The sequence below is a fragment of the Rhinolophus sinicus genome, chromosome 10 (assembly GCF_057876585.1).
Source record: "Rhinolophus sinicus isolate RSI-liver-muscle chromosome 10, RSI-T2T, whole genome shotgun sequence".
NCBI classification, from domain to species: Eukaryota; Metazoa; Chordata; class Mammalia; order Chiroptera; family Rhinolophidae; genus Rhinolophus; species Rhinolophus sinicus.
This window is the reverse complement of record NC_142510.1, coordinates 3,003,845-3,020,709: the sequence shown is the minus strand read 5'-3', so window position 1 is coordinate 3,020,709 and position 16,865 is coordinate 3,003,845. Positions and strand designations below refer to the sequence as shown.

Below are 16,865 nucleotides of genomic sequence, written 5' to 3'. Positions count from 1 at the left end.
GGTGGAGTATTTTGCCCATTGGGCACAGTGTTTTTCCTTTCCTTTTCTAGGCTGTGAGGTTGTTCTTTTTCCTAATAGGTAGAGACCCAATGATTGACACTGGGGGTCACACTTGTGCCTGCACATACGAGGCCACTGCTTTGCACCTTTTAGTATCCAGAGATTCCTTAGTTAGAAATTAACTGGAAAAGCAGTGCCAAGGGACCGAGCTTTTTCTTGGGCATTTACGAGGACAAGCTGGGCCCAAGGAGCCAGGCAGAGGCCAGTATCTGACGCCAGGCTGCACCAGGGCAAGAGGGGGTGTCGTTGCCCCCACTGGGACCACTCAGGTTCCCTGTCCTGGAGATGGCACCCTCTAAAGCACCCCCTCCCCACGGGCTCAGCCAGCTCTCCTGGGGTCCAGCCCTGAGTAGGAGAGGAGCTGAGAATGGTTCAAGGTCAGAGGCATGGGACCAGGCGCACTCTGTAAAACAAAAAGTCGGAGCTCCCCTGAGGGAAGGTCCCTTGGGAGGTAGGTAGCTTTGTGATTAAATGGCCTTTGGAGTCAGTCCATCTGAGTCCATCAGCTATTTCTTGTCTGCCAGGAGGTTCGTTTCTTAACCTTCTTGGGGTCACTTTTGTGGCCTATAAAATGCTCTCATTTTATACTCTTACCCCCCTCCTAGAGTCGTTGCGATGGTTAAAGCAGATGACGCAAGGAAAGACACGTGGTAATGATTCTGTCCATGGAATTCATTGCCAATGGTGCTTGGCCGAGGTGCAGCTGCAGGGGCAGAGAATGACAGAGCCTGGGCTCTGCCTCGTGGCACCTGACCCAGTCCCATGGAGATGGCAATCCAACGTAAGCGCGGGCGCGTTGGGAAAAACCAAATGTGTGTGAACTTGGCCTGAGCAGTGACCAGACCTTTTCCATTGTCTGCTAGTGGTAGGACCCATCGGGCTGGTGACCCCAGTGCCCCTGGAGGACCTGGAGGCGGCACACACAGTCTCCGGCTCGTAGCCAGTCAGGGACTCTGTTCCACGTGATTTGGTCCTCGCAGCCCCCAGGCCCCTCCTTCCACCAGAAGCCACACGCCCGAGGCAGGTGAGCCTGTTTGTCCTGAATACTAAGTAACACCTGGCCCTGTGGGGACATCTGGGTCAGGTGACGTCTGGGCCCCCAGGCTGGAGTGGGGGGAGGCGTGGGAGCTGGGCCTGCAGACCTGAGGCAGCACGAACAGCCTTTGCCTGCCCGACGGGTGGGAAGTGGCGAGGCTCAGACGCTTTGTGCAGACTCGGGTTCCTGCTTTTCCCAAGAGACGGTCTAGTAGGAGCTGGCTGAGAAGAATGTCACACATGAGCAGTGTGCGTCTGCAGTCAGCTGAGTAATGACCCCCGACTATGTCCACATCCCAGTCCCCAGCACCTGTGAATGGGACGCAGCAAAAGGGACGTTGCAGGTGTGATTAGATTAAGTTCAGGCTCTGGAGATGGAGAGGACACGCGCGCAGGCCTGGTGCGAACGCAGTGGTGCTTATAAAACGGGGGAGAGATTAGAGTCAGAGGAAGTAGGAGATGTGAGGATGAAAACAAGAGGTTGGCGCGATTCAAGGAAGGAACCAGGGGCCGAGGAACGCAGGCGGCCTCCAGAAGCTGGAAAAGGCCAGTCAGGAGAGTCATGACCCCTTAACTGTAGCCCAGAGCTGGACGGGGATACATGTGTGTTGTTTTAAGCCACTACATTTATGGTAATTTGTCAGAGCGACCATAGGAAATGAATACGGGATCTCATTTGGGCCTTGGGACAGCGCTGTCAGCACCTCCCCCTTTTGGGGTGACTGGACAATCGTGTAGCTCAGAGACGGTGCTGCCTGGGGGGAAATTTCATTTGACCCATGGATACTTACTTATCAAGCATCTGCTCTGTCCAGCCAGAGTTCTAGGCGTGGGGAGTACAGGGGGGAAGGAAGTACACCCCAGTGCGGGAAGCAGGCAGTCGGCTAGCGCACTACAAAGTAAGACGACGCTTTCAAATACTGGTGTCTAGGAAGGCCTCTTTGAGGTGGTGACATTTGAGCTGAGATTTGAAGGGTGATGTTGCATGAAGATCTGGGGGAGGATGTATTCTGTGTTCATTTAAGACTAAACAGCCATGGAGAGAGAGAAAGAGTTTGAATTGTTCAAAGAACAGGCTGGAGCCTAGAAAATGAGCAGAAGGAGACGGGATCTGTAGAACCAGAGCTTTCTGGGCCTTGACGGCCTGGTAAGCAGACTGGATTTCATTGTAAAAGCGACAAAGATGCCATTCGGGGGTGAAAGCAAGGGGGTTACGAGCCTTCACGGTTGTGGCTTTTTAAGAGGTCGCTTCACTTTGGCAGCTTTGTGGAGTAGGGATTTGGGCAGGGGAGGTACAGAGTGGCAGTGGAGCAACCAGAGACTTCTGCAGCTGAGACTGGCGAGTGGAGGAGGGAAGTGGGCGGAGTCACGTGGAGACAAATGGGTGGGGTCTGAGGAAGGAAAAGGATGGCGTCCTATGGATTGGTGGCGTTAACCTGGATGGTAGTAGAAGGAAAAAGGGACTTGAGGATTGTTCTAGGGCATTGCTGTTTAAGAGACTGGGTCACTTGTTGCGATGTGACAGAACCGGGACAGGTTTGGGGTTGGATCTCTTTCTCACTGTGCCCAACTGCAGTGTAAACAAATCAATTCACCTCATTTGAAAGTCGTAGGCAAACTCTGGGGACCTGGTGGTGTGCGTATCGGGGTTAAATGCAGAGCCTGCGGCCTGAGTCTGCCTGGGACCACATCTCAAGGGCCTCCTAGCTGTGTGAGCCTGCCGGTTGCTTTGCCTGTTTCCCATCTGTGAAATGGGCGTAATGAACGCTAGCTCCCAGTGAGGTTGTGAGAACTAGAAAATGCACCGCATGCTGTAAATACTCACGAAGTGTTGCTATTATGGCTTCCCTTGTAGCCCCGTCTGAATTCCAGGGCAAACAGGCAGCACCAACCAGGAAAAATGAGTAAAACGGGGCTGAAAACATTCAGGGGTTTTCTTATGCGGCCGCCACCCAGCCAGCACAATGATATACAACTTTACTGGAGCAGATCACTCAGAAAAGGATGCCAGCAGCTGGCAAACGGCACCCGCCTCCCGGCTCGAGACGCTAGAGTTCGTCCTTCACTGCTGGTTTCTTCTCCTGCCTTGGTCGTCCCTTTGGCTTTGCCGCCTTTTCCCCCTCAGCTGTTGCCTTCTGCCCCGCGGGCTCTTCCAGCTCCGTCACAGTTTCCAGCTCGGTCACAGTTTCCAGCTCAGGCAACGTCTGTGCAGGTAACTCTTCCCTCACTAAAGGTACTGCCTCCTCTTCCTTGGCTAATACCGCCTCTTCTTTCTCTTCACTTTGCTCAACAGACATTAGCTATTCAAGACAAGAAGGGAGGAAGGGAAGGAGGATAAAGGAATCTGTGATCATTGGGATGGTACTTGCCAGGCCCTCTTTTTCTGGAAGCCCCCAGAGACGGTCACCTGGAGAACCCTAATAGATGCAAAGGTCCATTTGGCTCAGGCGGGTTTTCCCCTCCAGTAAGCGGACCTTTGCGGAAGCAGCCTGCCGCCACTGTCAGTCCCCGGGTGTGGCTGCCCCGTGCCCCTCTCGTGGGCTGGGCTTGCGACCCAGGCCTCGCTAATGAGACCCTGGCTAGCACTTCTGAGAAGTAGGTGCTTTGTAAGCTGGGAGGATATTAATTTAGAGCTGTGGGACAATCTTTGACCCTCCGTGGGGAAGGCACTGCTCGGGGATGAAGCCACCACAGGAACACTGATGGGGAGACAGAAAACAAGTTAGCGGCCCTGGATACACCCAGGTCTGAGGTCCGACCGGCTCTGTGGGGTCACATCCCATCGTTGTTGGAGCCAAGGAGAGCGTCTCTGACACTTGCAAGGAAAGGGTCCTAACGCCTTCCAGCAGGTGGCCTCACTGACGCATGACTGGATTAGGAGACGGTAGGGATGGCCGTCCACCCACCAGGAGCGTGGCGTCAGAGGTCAGGGTCCCCACTCAGGGACAGAGGACAGGGGCAGCCGGAGAGCGGGGCCCGGCCCAGTGTTCGCACGTCGGCCATACGTGCCCTGAAGCAAAGCCACCCACACTGGACGGTGGCCCTTCCTCAGCTGTCCCCGGAGGAGGTCCTGGCACCCTCTGTCCTTGTCCTCTGCGTCCTGGGAGAGAATAACGCAGGGACTGCCGTCTCACCTACCTCATCTCCAGCGTCAGCCCTGGTCTGGATCTGACTTTCCAGGAAGTCAGAAAAGGCCTTCACGGTATGTTCTCCCTCGTACAGGACCGCCTGGGAGGAAGACAGCCCAGTCACAATGGCAGACTCTGCCTGCAAATGCGTGGGGACGGCCAGGGGCCAATTCCTGACAGCTGAAGCTCTCCGAGCCGCCCTTACCAGGGCCCATCACAGGGCTGTGAGGTCAGGTAGAGCACAGACTATGGGGCCACACTGTCGGGGGCGCACCCCCAGGTTTCACCACGCAGCGGGTGGTCTGGCTGCTGAACCTGGGACCCAGTTTCCTTACCTGTAATATGGAGGTCCTAACAGTACCTACCTGCTAGCAGTGTTAGAAGGATTTAAGGAGTTACTGTATGAAAAGCACCTAAAACAGTGCCTGACTCCTAGCGCCATACGTATTATTATTACCATTATTATTATTATTGCAAGAAGACTAAGAACAGCTGTTGTTTTCCAGAGTGTCTGGTACGTGGCTGTTGCTCAGCCGTCACTCGTCCCGGCGCCTCTCTCAGCCTTTCAGAGGAGCAGGGAGCCGCCTCCTGCCTGCTGGTCGTCTAAAGCCCCCCAGGTAAGGGGAGGTCGCGGCAGCCCCACCCCCTCCATCCAGCCTTTCCCACGACTGCCCACAGGTGTCGTCTGTACACGGAGAGTGGCACGTCCGTCAGAGGGCCGTGGCCACCCTGTGTCCACCTCCTTGTTCTTACATCTCCGAGCTAGAATTCACAGCGCTCTCCTCTCGGATTTAAAGCCCCACTGCCATGTGCACGCAGACTGCCAGCCATGTCTGCCCTGCACAGTCTGGCCGGTTCCCACTGCATTGGAGACGGGCCCGGCTCATGGCCACTGCCCCACTTTCGTTCAGACTCTTCCTGGGAGCAGGGCCCTTGGCTTGTTGTTCTTTGCTCAACACCCTCCCCACTTGCCAAAGCGGCGTGGAGAGTGTTCCAGGAACACTGGGGGTGTTTGCTGGCTCTAACACTGACATGTCTAAGGCAGTGATTGTTTGCTGTCATGCGTCCTTCCTTCTCCCGCCAGCACCCCACCCCCAGTATCCACACGCGATTCCCCACCGTAGCCCCTGTAGTCTGGGTGCCCCAGGGAACCGTGTGCCTATCTGGTACCTGACCCATCCAAACACCCATGTGCCCTTGGCCACAGCGATGGGTCAGGGGTGGGCAGCGGACTTCAGCTGGACCCGATCCCAGTGAGTCTGGGACTCTGGTGGAAGCTAATGGAACACACTGCACCGTGAACAAGGGACCGGAGCTGCGTGTGAAGCTGGTTGGGAAGAAGGCGGACTGGAGTGGGGAGAACCGCATTCGTGACCATGACGTGAGTAAGCAGAGCCCCAGCTCCCCAGTCCCGAGGGCCGCGTACCTGCTGGGAGTCGGTGGGGAAGAGCCGGAAGAAGGGGTACCGGTCCAGGTACATCAGCTGGATGTCGTTGGCCGTGATGTCGATCTTGGCGATGGTGACGGTGGAGTGGTTCTGGTACTTGGTGCCCAAGTCCTCCAATACCGGGAAGAGCGCCCGGCATTGGCTGGACCAGGGGGCATCTGCAGGACAAGCACCGGGGCTCAGCTCCCACCCAGAGGTTCTGGAAGCCACGGCCCCCAGAAACACCACTCTGGGTCCTGCTAACGGTCCGCTGCTTTGCAGAGTGCACCCCCTTTCCTTTCATAGGGTGTCAGGTTACTTTACATTCCTAATGTAGTGCCTGGTCGTGATTAAACACATCAGAAAAAAGTGAACCTCGCGCCCCTCCCACCCTGACACTGACACTTTTAGCACGTTGGGACAGTTCCCTCTGTTCTTTGTGTTCCTTTAACATAGTGGCCCACTCCAGTCGAAGAAGAAAAACGCTAGGTGACGCCTCATGTTCTGCCAGAAAGCGTGTGTGTGTGTGTGTGCGCGCGTGTGTACACGTACAAGAGTCTCCAACAAAGGTTAAGCTCGACGCCCAAGGTCAGCCAGCTAATTAAGCAGAGAAAGTGCAGTTTGAAGACCAGCTGCTTTGGCTCGTGACAGGTACAACACAGCGCCTTCCGGGCCGGTGTGGGGACTGTGCCACAGAAGTGAACAGGAGGTTGTGACCAGGTGTCACTGACCCCGGGAAAGGGCACATGCTGCAGGGTGTCCTTAGGCCCAGGCACGCAGCCCTCTGGGGAGACTTGGGGACCGGCTTGGGCAGAGGGGAGCTGAACCGTGCCTCTGTCCTTCCGTTAAAGTGGCCTTTCTCTGCGGGACGAGTGGCCTCGAAGGCCCGGCCTCTCCACAGCCAGATGACCATCCCTCCATTTAGAAACCAAGTGCCTCCAGGGCCAGCTGCTCTCCCAGCAGCACTCCGCAGCGTCCCTGGAGCCCAGTGGGCCCCGGCTTAGAGCAGGAGGGGACATAATGGCTGCTGTCCCAGGGGGCCAGTCTGACAGCCGTGCTTCCCAGAAAATGAGGCTGTTTTTGCCTTTTTCCAGAACCAAATGGGATTCTTGTAACTCTGGGCGCCAGGTAAGTACAGAAAGGCAGCAGATTACAGTTAGTCAGCCACACAGACCTCAAACACCTCGCCCTGTGACTGAGTCCATTTCAGAGAGATCTTAAAAGGCCTGCCTGATGCCATCCAGCCCGTGTCACCCTCCAGGAAGTGATGGCATCAGAGTCATCTGATGAACTTTTTGCCCTACAATTTACTGTGTGACCTGGGGTGAGGTAATTAACCTCTCTGAGCCTGGGTTCCCTGATCTGTATCATGGGGAAATCCACTGGACCTGCCTACAAGGCTTGTTTTAAGGAGGAAATGAGAGCAGGTATGTCAACAGCAAACCCATGCCTGGCTCATTGTAAGCACCCGGTAAATGTTCCCCCAGCTCTTAAATAAAAGAGAAGTAACGTCACTGAGTCTCGGGGTGGGCTCGAAGGTCCCTGGCTTTGGGTTGCCCGTGCAAGTCAGAAACAGTGGGGGAAGGGCAAGAGTCCGCAGGTGAGTGCTGGAAATCGTTCTCACAAAAAGAATGATACCAGCAATGACAGCCGTCATTTACCAAGTGCCCATGATGTGCCAGACACTGCTAAGTCCTTTACAGGCAGAACTGGGGTCCCCAGTTTGGCCACACCAACTTGGGCGGGGGGGGGGGGGGGTTAAGTGTGGGCCGTTTGGTAAGTTACAGAAAACCGGAGCTGCTGTTCAACACACCAGGTACGGGCACAGGCGCGGGCCAGGCTGCCGGGTCCGATCCCAGCGCCAGCACTTCCGAGCGGCCTGGCTTGGGGACAGTGTCTTCCCTCCCTGGGTCTCTGGTGAGTCACCTGTAAAGTGGGCGCAGTAACAGTACCTACGTTCAAAAGTGAGGATTACATGAGCCAATGCACAGCACAGCTTGGCACGAGGCCTGGCATCCCGTTGGCATTCGGTGCCAGCCGTCAGTGTAGGGACTCAAGCCACAGGCCTGGACTATGTGGGTGTCATTCCACGGGTCCAAGAAGTCCAACGAGGGGCACTTACTCTGTCGCCAGTGGCATCTTGAGCTAAACTCTGTGGCCGTCTGAAGACCACGCTTGGCGTGGTGCTTAGATAGATTCCGGTGCCCGAGAAGGCAGGGACAAGGCCTGAGGTGGCATGTGGGGGCCCTGGCCGCCTGTGGCCTCTGTGGAGATACTCACAGAACATCACGAACACGTCCCTTTCCTTGTCAAAGACGACATGGTTGAAGTTCTTCCCAACGAGCTGCTTAACTGGCCCCTGGTCCCAATCTGCTGGGAGCTCCTCACTGGATTGATGTGTCTAGAAAGCAAATGTGAGTCTCTCAGTCTCCAGAAAAGGGTTGGCAGTGGGGCCTCCACCCCGGCCCTGACTGCAAACCAAAGAAAGGTTTTTCTTGTTTTTACAGCAAGAGCCTAGGGGAAGTGTTTGAAATGCTGAACTTGATGTCCAGCCGGGATTGTCCAGAGTAAACTGCGTGATGCCATCCAGCCCCTGTGTCACCTTCCAGGAAGTGATGGCATCAGAGTCACCTTGAACTTTTTGCCCTACAACTTACTGTGTGACCTGGGGTGAGGTAATTGACCTCTCTGAGCCTGGGTTCCCTGATCTGTATCATGGGGAAAGCCACTGGACCTGCCTACAAGGCTTGTTTTAAAGAGGAAATGAGAGCAGGTATGTCAACAGCAAACCCATGCCTGGCTCGTTGTAAACACCCGATAAATGTTCCCCTAGCTCTTAAATAAAAGAGAAGTAACGTCACTGTCACCCTTCTCTGAGTCTCAGGGTGGGAGCGAAGGTCCCTGGCTTTGGCTCGGCCGTGCAAGTCAGAAACTGGGGGAAGGGCAAGAGTCCGCAGGGGTCGGGGCTCCAAACTGGGATGGAGTTGCGTTTCCAACACGATTCCGGGAATTCTTAGGTGAGATGGGGCTTCCGTCTTGAACACCTTAACGAGTTCCCCCCATACACACACATCAGCTCTCTCTGTCCCTAATTATACCAAGGATCAAAACCAAGGTAATGTGCATGACCTGTAAACACTTATCACACCACGGCTCCTGCCAGCGTCTCCACGCTCCTCACCATTCCGCGATACTGGTCCTCCGATGCCCCAAAGGGCTAGCCTTCCTCCCGCCTCAGGCCTGGGCTTACGCTGTGGCTCGGCCTGGACACCCTCCCTTTCATTCCTGCACTGCCTTCTCCAACTAGGTCACTCACATCTGCCCTTTGGAGCGACTGCAAGGGAAGACCTCCCAGACTGCCCCCAGACTAGGTCAGATCTCGCTGCCACACATTTTCATAACACTTGCTACTTGTCCTGGTACCGTGTTTCCCCGAAAATAAGACCTAGCCAGACCATCAGCTCTAATGTGTCTTTTGGAGCAAAAATTAATATAAGACCCGGTTTTATTTTACTATAAGACCGGGTCTTTAATATAATTATAATTAGTATAATACCGGGTATATAATATAATGACCAGGTCTTATATAAAATATAATGTAATATAATATTGAGTCTTATATTAATTTCCAAATGTGGGGACCTTCAGCAAAGGACTTGGAGAGTCTTCCTGAAGGAGTACAAAGGTGTGGGACATTGGAAATGGTGACGATGACGGGGAATCGGGAATGGGCCCGATCAGGAGAAGGATGACCACCTCTCCTCTGAGCACAGGACGACCCGCTGGCCCTTGACAGGGAGACAGACACCTCCGGAGGGGGCTTTCAGGGGGGGCTGCCATTCCAGAGTCTCACAGCACAGGTGGCTGTGCTGGCATGGACACAGCAGCTACGGGAGGAGAGAGACCGGAGTTGGGACAGACTCCCTGGCCGTGATGGCAGGGCAGGGTGGAGGGCACGTCTGCCATGAGGGCTTAGGTCCTAGAAAGTGAAAGGGACAGATGAGAGGACAGCAGTGGGGCAGGAGCAGAGGAAGGCCAAAGGCCTGGGACCCAAGTGTGGGGTGGGGAGGGGAGGTCCCTGAAGGCAGAGGGGGAGACACGGGCATGGAGGACACCAGCCTCCCACTCGGCCGGGATAATGGACCTAAGAGAAACAACAGCTGTCCCGTGAGAAGGCGGCGGGGACGCAGTGTCTGTGGGGAATGGACAGACGTGCACAGAAGCCCTCAGAGGTAAAGTGTGACCACACATCCTGCTTTGCCTGGAGAATCCCTAGCAATTTATTCCTGTTCCAGAATACTTTGAAAGACTGTTCCCATGACTCTCAATCAATCAAAAGTGTCCCCGTTTAGAAAATAAAAACCACCTAAACCTAACTCAGCAGGGGGTTGAGGTTACAGCAAGTGCTAAACAAACAGCGGGTGATGTTGGGTTGTGTAGCCATCCTGCAATCTCTCCTCCCTTTCAGCAAAATAGACTCCCTTCTAACCGCCCCAAACAGAAGGTCCCTAAAGCAGGTTCAATCCTGATTGCTTAACAAATTCCACCCCATCTCCTCCTGCAAAGCAAGGATCTACCCTCAGGCCAAGTAAATCCTTCACATTAGAGTCTAACAGGAGGGTATTAGCCCTGGGTGACCTGCATTTCAATTGGAAATTCCTGCAAAGGAAAGGCCTTTAAGAATAAATCATGAATAGTGGAATTACTGGGTCTGGACAGGTCAGAAGCAGAATCGATTGGGAGGGAGGGAGACGGGGTATTTCCCCACACTGAACAGGAGGTAGGTCGACCTATGTTCTGTACCCCCATTCAGATGACCAAAGCCAGCTACCTTACGCTTTTGAGATTCTGGAAGAAACTTGTCCAAGAACGAAAACAAACGTACCTTGGCACTTCTATTCAGGAAACTGCGGCCAAATTTCTTGAGGTTTTGGAAGGTTATGTCCTCAAACGGCATTTTGTACCTCGCGTCAGAGCTTAAGTTTAGGATCTGGACAGATGGGATGTCAACCTCCGTGATCCGAAAGTGTTCGAAGATACGTCCGTTTCTGGGCTCGTCGGCGTCCACAAGGATGAAAAGAATCTGTCAAATCAAATGAAGCCTGTGGGTCTGGGTCGGAAGCCACAAACAGAAACTGAAATTGGGTCAGGGATCTATTATGGAGGGAGAGAAGCTGTTGGGAAGGCCTGGGGTGGGGGGGCACTAATGGAATACAAATAGCAGGTCTGCGGAGCTGCTGTTTAAGACACACTGAAGGCTCCTTTCCATCAGGCGGGGCACCCCTGCACCCCAGTGCACAGACGGGCATCGGTCTTTCATGCAGTCGGGAGGTCCTGAGCTTCCACCCAGGCCTCTGAGCCTCCGTGTCCTTATCTGTAAAGTGGTGATTGTAACAGTGCCCACCTTACAGGGTGCCCATGAGAATGACACAGGACCCTGTGTGTAAAGGCTCAGTTCAGTGACCGGGAGTCAGAAACATGCTCAGTGCTTGTCAGCTCTTATTATTCTAAATTATTCTCCCGTGGAGGAAATCCGGGACTTCAGTCACTCAACACCTTGGGGCGTGCCAACCAGGTGGTTTGTTAAGCTGGGGGCTCCGACACTGCCCGCGGCAGACAAAACCCACACCCTCCTGCAGCTCAGCTTCCAGCAATTGAGCAAACAAATGAATTTGGAGGAAAGCGATCGGATTGTGTGCACAGCAAACATCTTAAAGTTTAAAATGGACTAAACCAGGAAACCTGTTTACAAGAGGTATTGCGGTGATTAGCACGTTATCTTGGGCTAATGACGCGGAATGAAACCTGGACACTGAAACTATTCCTGCTCTAGCCGCTTTTCTCTGTGTGTGTTTTGGGTTTCAAAGGTTTTTATTGCTTTGCTTGAACTGCAGTCATTTTCTCCAAAAAGGAAACAATCTGCCATTAAAAAATAAAATAGAGAAAAATGAGGTAAATAACCCCCAGAGCCCAGGGGTTGGTTAACTACAGAAACACAGGTCTGTGCTTAGGAGAAGCGGCTTTGTGTCTCGGGATGATAATGACGACAGTAATTAGCACCATTTATCACCCTCTGCTCAGCCCTTTACACCTCGCACCCTTCTCGTTCTTACCACAAGCCTCCCTTTTACACACGAGGTGACTGAAACACACCTAAGACAAACCCACTTGGAAGGGAGAGAATGTGAGACGCCGCTCCTAGCAGCTGGCAGTCAGTCACCTACCTGGCAGTCAGGGGAGCTGTGCCATTCACACCTCCGGGCTTCGCACCCCCTGACCTCAGGCAGCACCGGTCTTGCCTCCCTGTCACCTCCAGGCCCAACGGCCACTCACCATGCAGCCACCCACTCTTAGTGGAGCGTGGTCCAGCCAAAACGCAGCCGAACCACCGTGCTCCCGAGTGGGCTTAGCAAGAGGAGGGAAGGGGCATAGGTTTGGCAAGAAAGCGGGAGGCACTGGGCAGGAAGACTGGAGGAGGCAGGTTTAAATTTAAATGGTAAACAGTATATAGCGCCCAGATGCAAATCGGGAAGTCGGTGCACAAATGCATATGCAAATCCGTAAGGCAGGCCGACAGGCGCTGGTCTCATAATGGGGCGGCGCCTCCCACGAACCTTGTTCTGGAACGCCTTCGCGGCCGCCCTGTAATGCTGCATTATCCTGCCGAACGACGGGGAGCTTTTGGAGGCAAAGAGGAGCATGTGGCTCAGGATTTGCAGCTCGTAAATCAGATCCTTATTCTGAAACGACAAGGGAAGGCGGGTCGCACGGCGCACGGGCACGGCCGCCCTCTCCCGGGGACCCCTCTGCTCCCTCACCTCGCTGTTGTATTCAAGAACGAAGCCGGTGAGGTGCTGTTTGAGGATTTGATTGAGGACGTTTTTGTTGGTGTTGTCATTGACCAGCTCCTGGCGGTTCACCATTTTCCCCTTGAACAAAAGAAAAGCACCGGTGGGCTGTAGCTTCCGTGATGTAGGCACATAATAAATATAAGGCACATAATAAATACAAATAGCCCAGCTTTCCCCCTGGAGAAAAAGGAAACACGGTGGTGACCATGTAACCCGTAATCTCGGACTTGTCTGCGTAGTGACTTCCAGGAACTTTCTAAGGACTCCACTGCAGTCAAGGACTTTCACCCTCCCACCCTCCTGTCTCTCCTTCCCTCCCTCCCTCCCTTCCCTTCCTCCCTTCCCTCTTCCCTCCCACTCTTCCTTCCTAAATGTCAGGCCTACATCCTAGTCTTAGGCGTCTCCCCAGCTCCCTCCGTTTTCCTTCACAGGCATTTTCCCTAAGCTTTGCGTGTCTAATCCTGTTTAAGGACTTCTCAGAAGGACCTGGATTGACACGGGGCAGGCTACAGTTCTCTGTAGCCCAGGGTCAGAGCCTGTGGGGGGAGGAGAAACAGCAGGAGGGGGATTAGACTTCAGGCTCGGCCATGCTGAGACACCTGGTGAGGGAAAAAAGGTCTGGAGGTGGAGCAGTCTGGCTGGGGGTGGACACTGTCAGGCATGGGTGTCGAGAGTAATTGGAGGAGCACGGGCCAGAAGAAAACAGCACAGAGGATGGAGACTTGGCGCCATTTACTGGTTCAGGAAAGGAGGAAGAGCTTACAGTTGGAGAATGGCTAAAAAGGCCGGGGCAACACCGCGAAACTGAGTTTGCAGAAGCCACTGACTCCCATGCCACTGAGCTCACAAGTGGCAGGCGCAGCATTTGTACGCAAAGCCCACACACACGTGCATAGTCCACTCTTTTGAACGAGAGACCCCTCCCCAGCAGTAGGATCCAAGACCTACCTTTCTGAACACGAGAACGCTGTCAAGAGTGACGTGGAAACGCCCAGCGGCCTGGGGGATGGATATCACTCCACACGTGAGCTCAGGGAAGTCTTTGATGACATCGTAGAACAGCTCTGCCACCTCCTCCTCTAAGTCCTGTTTGGGGAAGGCTGTTCCGTAAGGCTTTGGTAGAAAGCAAGATGCCGGGCTCACATAAGGGCAAGGTGGCAATGGGGACCCGTTTGTCTCCTTCCTTTTCCAAGTTCTGCAGTTTTGCTGAGTCACCTAACCCCCCTTTCGTGGCTGTTTCATCCCTGCAATACTTTTGTGGTTATGAGTACGGCCAAAATAGGCAAATCCACACAGATGAATGGAGAGATAATTTGACCTTTGATTAAGCTTGACCTTTTCCAAGTATTAGAGTAGGTTGAGACTTTTTAACATTTACTCCTCAATAGCTTTCAGAAGAGGCAGTTGGTTTGACCACATGTAATACCAAATATGAACTTGGTATTAAGATATGGCTGTAGCTTCAGCCTTACTCTTTAGTTTATGAGAAAAACGGGCCAAAGACACTGTCAAAGAGTGCGACAGGAGAGAAAGAAGTACACACTGTCCCCATGTGTATATAACACCAACTGTCTCACTTCCACTGGGTGAAGGCGAGAGTCATCAAGTTACAGAAAATGAGTGGACAGGTGTCATGCAGGGTGCCAGGCGGGGGTCTCAGCTCCTGCTCCCCACGTAAGAACACAGGACATGGTGAGGCCAAAAAGGAACACCCACGGAGCCACAGATAGGGGAGTCACACCACTATAGTCTCGCTGGCGGCTGGGTTGGAGACACAGGAAGCAGGAGCCACACGATCCGCAACCCGCCGTCCACTTGTCTCTGCCAACCACCCTCACTTGCTAACTGCAATCTGCGCTTGCCAGCTCAGCCACCATCTTCTTGCTAGCCCCCATTTTCCGCTAGCGTAGCCACAGCAGTTATATTGTGGCCAATGGCTCACTGGTGACAGCTGACGGCCAACTAGCCACAGCTGATGGCCATCCGATCACTGTTGATGGCCATTTACTACCTGAGCCAGCACCTTTCCACATGAGGCCAAGAGCCTGGAAACTGCAGCCCTGGCTCTGTCCCCACAACAGGTAAGAAACTCATCCTCCAAAAGCAAAAACAGTTAGCAAATAACTGATTATTTGGTGGACTCCAAAAAGATTGTACTGTCAGCTCAATAAATACATCAATCTCCTCTCCCCATTTTTGTCCTGCTTTCTAGTCAGATTCGCCTACCACACTCAGCTTCTATTTTTTCTCTCCTCATTTTGACCCTGCAGTTCCCCCCGAAAACCGGCTCACTGGGAAAAGAAGGACGGGTACGGAATTGACCCAAGTGGAGGACGTCCCCTCCCAGACACACGACTCCTCACCAGTCACAAAGCCACCCCCCACACCCCCTGCCTCTTGAACGCAGTACCTGGAAGAAGCCAACGATGACCAAGGGCCTGGCTTTCACAAACTCGACCACCTGTTGGATGTCGGTGAACAGAAACGCTTTCTGGCTAATTTGTCTTCTCAACCAGACGACCAAGGCAGCAGATTCAACCACTCCTGGAGAGACAGGGACAGTTAAGTGGATCCCACGGGAGCGTCCTCCCGATTGCAGCAAGGCCCGTCTCTCCCAAGTGGAGTAAGTGGACGCATCTTGTCTTGGGCTCCCTCCCCGGAAGGCCACGGTCCCTTCTCCCACGCCTCCCCACGGAGCCCCAAGAGCGAACATTAACAGCTAAACTTGCCTGAGCTCTTACGGGGGACCAGGCGCTGTGGGGAGCAGTGAGCGTGCTGCGTACATCACAGCCCCACGGCCACCCTCCTTCTGACTCTCCCCATTTTGCAGATGAGCAGATTGAGGTTCAACTTGCCAGTGGCCACCCCACTAGTGAACCTGGGCATCAAACCCAGGGTAGGCGAGCCCAGCCTTCTTTTCTCATCCACCCTCCAAAGGGACGGTGAGATGGGTGTATATATATATATGAATAAATAAAACGTAAGTCGAAAGACCACCGAGCTCTGTGACCTTGGGAACATTCCCTCGTCTCCCTGTGTCCAGTTCCTCAGCTGAGACACTCATGTCTGCTAAAGTCCTCTATCCCGACTTCCCTTTCTCAGCTATAGAGTGGGAGGTGCCACGCACACAAACATCTTAGCTTCTGAAATTGGGGGACATATCCCGTATCTGGGGAGACATACAGTGGGCCAGAATGTGCACAAGGCTACAAACGGACATGCGTTTGCTGGAGTCACCAATTTCTCACGATGGCAGATAATATAAAATACTATTTTCTATCAAAGCCTGCTACGGAACAGAATGGAACATTTAAAATGAGCTGATGAGAGAAAGCGTGTCTGTTGTGAGTAGCTTTGGGCTAAGGCCTAACTCTGTGGGCAGCTATTCCCTCACTCACTCATTTACTCCTTCACTCTTCATTTATTCGATGACTGTGCATTCAGCACCTATTATGTTATCAAGTGCTGTGCTTAGTCCTGGGCATGTGACGATGAAGCGCTCGGTCTGCTAAGGACAGAGACGATAATCACACAAACGAGTGTACCCGCACAACCAGATAAGTATCCGAAAGCCAAGTCCTATGAGCCTGCAGCAAAGACGCATGACCTAGACTGTGAAGTCAAGGAGGGCTCCCTGGAGGAAATTCCTTAGGTGCTGAAAACTGCAGGCTGCACAGGCATTGCCAGGAGGCAGCAGGGAGAGGGAATGGCTTCCGGGCAGAGCCGACAGGCTGTGCAAAGGCCCCACAACAGGGCAAACTTCTCACAGGGCTTGAATGCACACGGAGTTGCTAGACCACCTGGAAAGGACTATTTTCAGTATCTTTGCTTGCATTTCCTAAGAACATTGAGCCTTTTAAAAAACTTGGAATAAAGTAGATTTACATGCAGAAAGGAGTACAAATTATACTGTATCGTTTGATGGATTTTCACAAAGTGAACACAGCTGAGTAACTCCCACCGGGACCAAAACTAGCACACGGCCAGCCTCTCAGAGAGGCCCGGACGTGTCCCACCCCGGCCCCCACCCCACCGGCACCTGGGGGTACCTTCCATCCTGACTCCTGGCAGCAGTGCTTTATCTAGTCTGCCTGCTCTTGAGCTTCGTATCAATGAAGAACCACACACACTGTGTGTTTTCAGGTCTGGTTTCCTCACGTTTGTGAGATGTACGTGGTACATGCACATTGCACAATTTATCCAGTCTCTGTTGATGGGCATTTGGGTTGTTTCCAGTTTGGGGCCATTGAGCCTTAATTCTCATGCATGTCCTGGGGGGCACATTGTCACGCTTCTGTGGGGTACAAGCCCAGGAGTAGAATTCCTGGTCATAGGGATGCTGTGTTCAGCTTCAGTAAATACAGA

The 16,865-nt window shown here is 53.5% G+C and overlaps 1 protein-coding gene and 1 long non-coding RNA gene across 19 annotated transcripts in view; one reads left to right on the top strand and one right to left on the bottom strand.

Annotated features, from left to right (window-relative positions):
- The first annotated feature begins 669 nt into the window (after positions 1 to 669).
- Positions 670 to 14,916, top strand: LOC109458182 (uncharacterized). 15 transcript variants are annotated; one of them, XR_016022523.1, is made up of 8 exons: positions 670 to 841; positions 924 to 1,084; positions 2,951 to 3,307; positions 4,318 to 4,457; positions 4,730 to 5,604; positions 6,106 to 6,777; positions 7,431 to 8,324; positions 14,771 to 14,916. It is a non-coding gene; the product is annotated as an uncharacterized LOC109458182 (long non-coding RNA). The 15 variants fall into 15 exon arrangements; XR_016022516.1 differs by lacking the exon at positions 14,771 to 14,916 and having other exon boundaries at positions 6,106 to 6,300; positions 6,501 to 6,777; positions 7,431 to 8,515; XR_016022524.1 differs by lacking the exon at positions 14,771 to 14,916 and having other exon boundaries at positions 7,466 to 7,566; positions 8,157 to 8,515.
- Positions 3,056 to 16,865, bottom strand: part of PDILT (protein disulfide isomerase like, testis expressed) — a 123,327-nt gene continuing 109,517 nt past the window's right edge. For all 4 annotated transcript variants that reach the window (XM_088801195.1, XM_019751622.3, XM_088801193.1 and 1 more), the window contains 9 exons: positions 14,911 to 15,044; positions 13,449 to 13,586; positions 12,468 to 12,578; positions 12,264 to 12,389; positions 10,535 to 10,732; positions 7,930 to 8,050; positions 5,650 to 5,828; positions 4,234 to 4,323; positions 3,056 to 3,395 (listed from right to left, as the gene is read on the bottom strand). In XM_088801195.1, the coding sequence (XP_088657321.1) occupies positions 3,144 to 3,395; positions 4,234 to 4,323; positions 5,650 to 5,828; positions 7,930 to 8,050; positions 10,535 to 10,732; positions 12,264 to 12,389; positions 12,468 to 12,578; positions 13,449 to 13,586; positions 14,911 to 15,044 (1,349 nt within the window). In that variant the 3' untranslated portion in view covers positions 3,056 to 3,143. The remainder of the gene's footprint in view (positions 3,396 to 4,233; positions 4,324 to 5,649; positions 5,829 to 7,929; positions 8,051 to 10,534; positions 10,733 to 12,263; positions 12,390 to 12,467; positions 12,579 to 13,448; positions 13,587 to 14,910; positions 15,045 to 16,865) is intronic.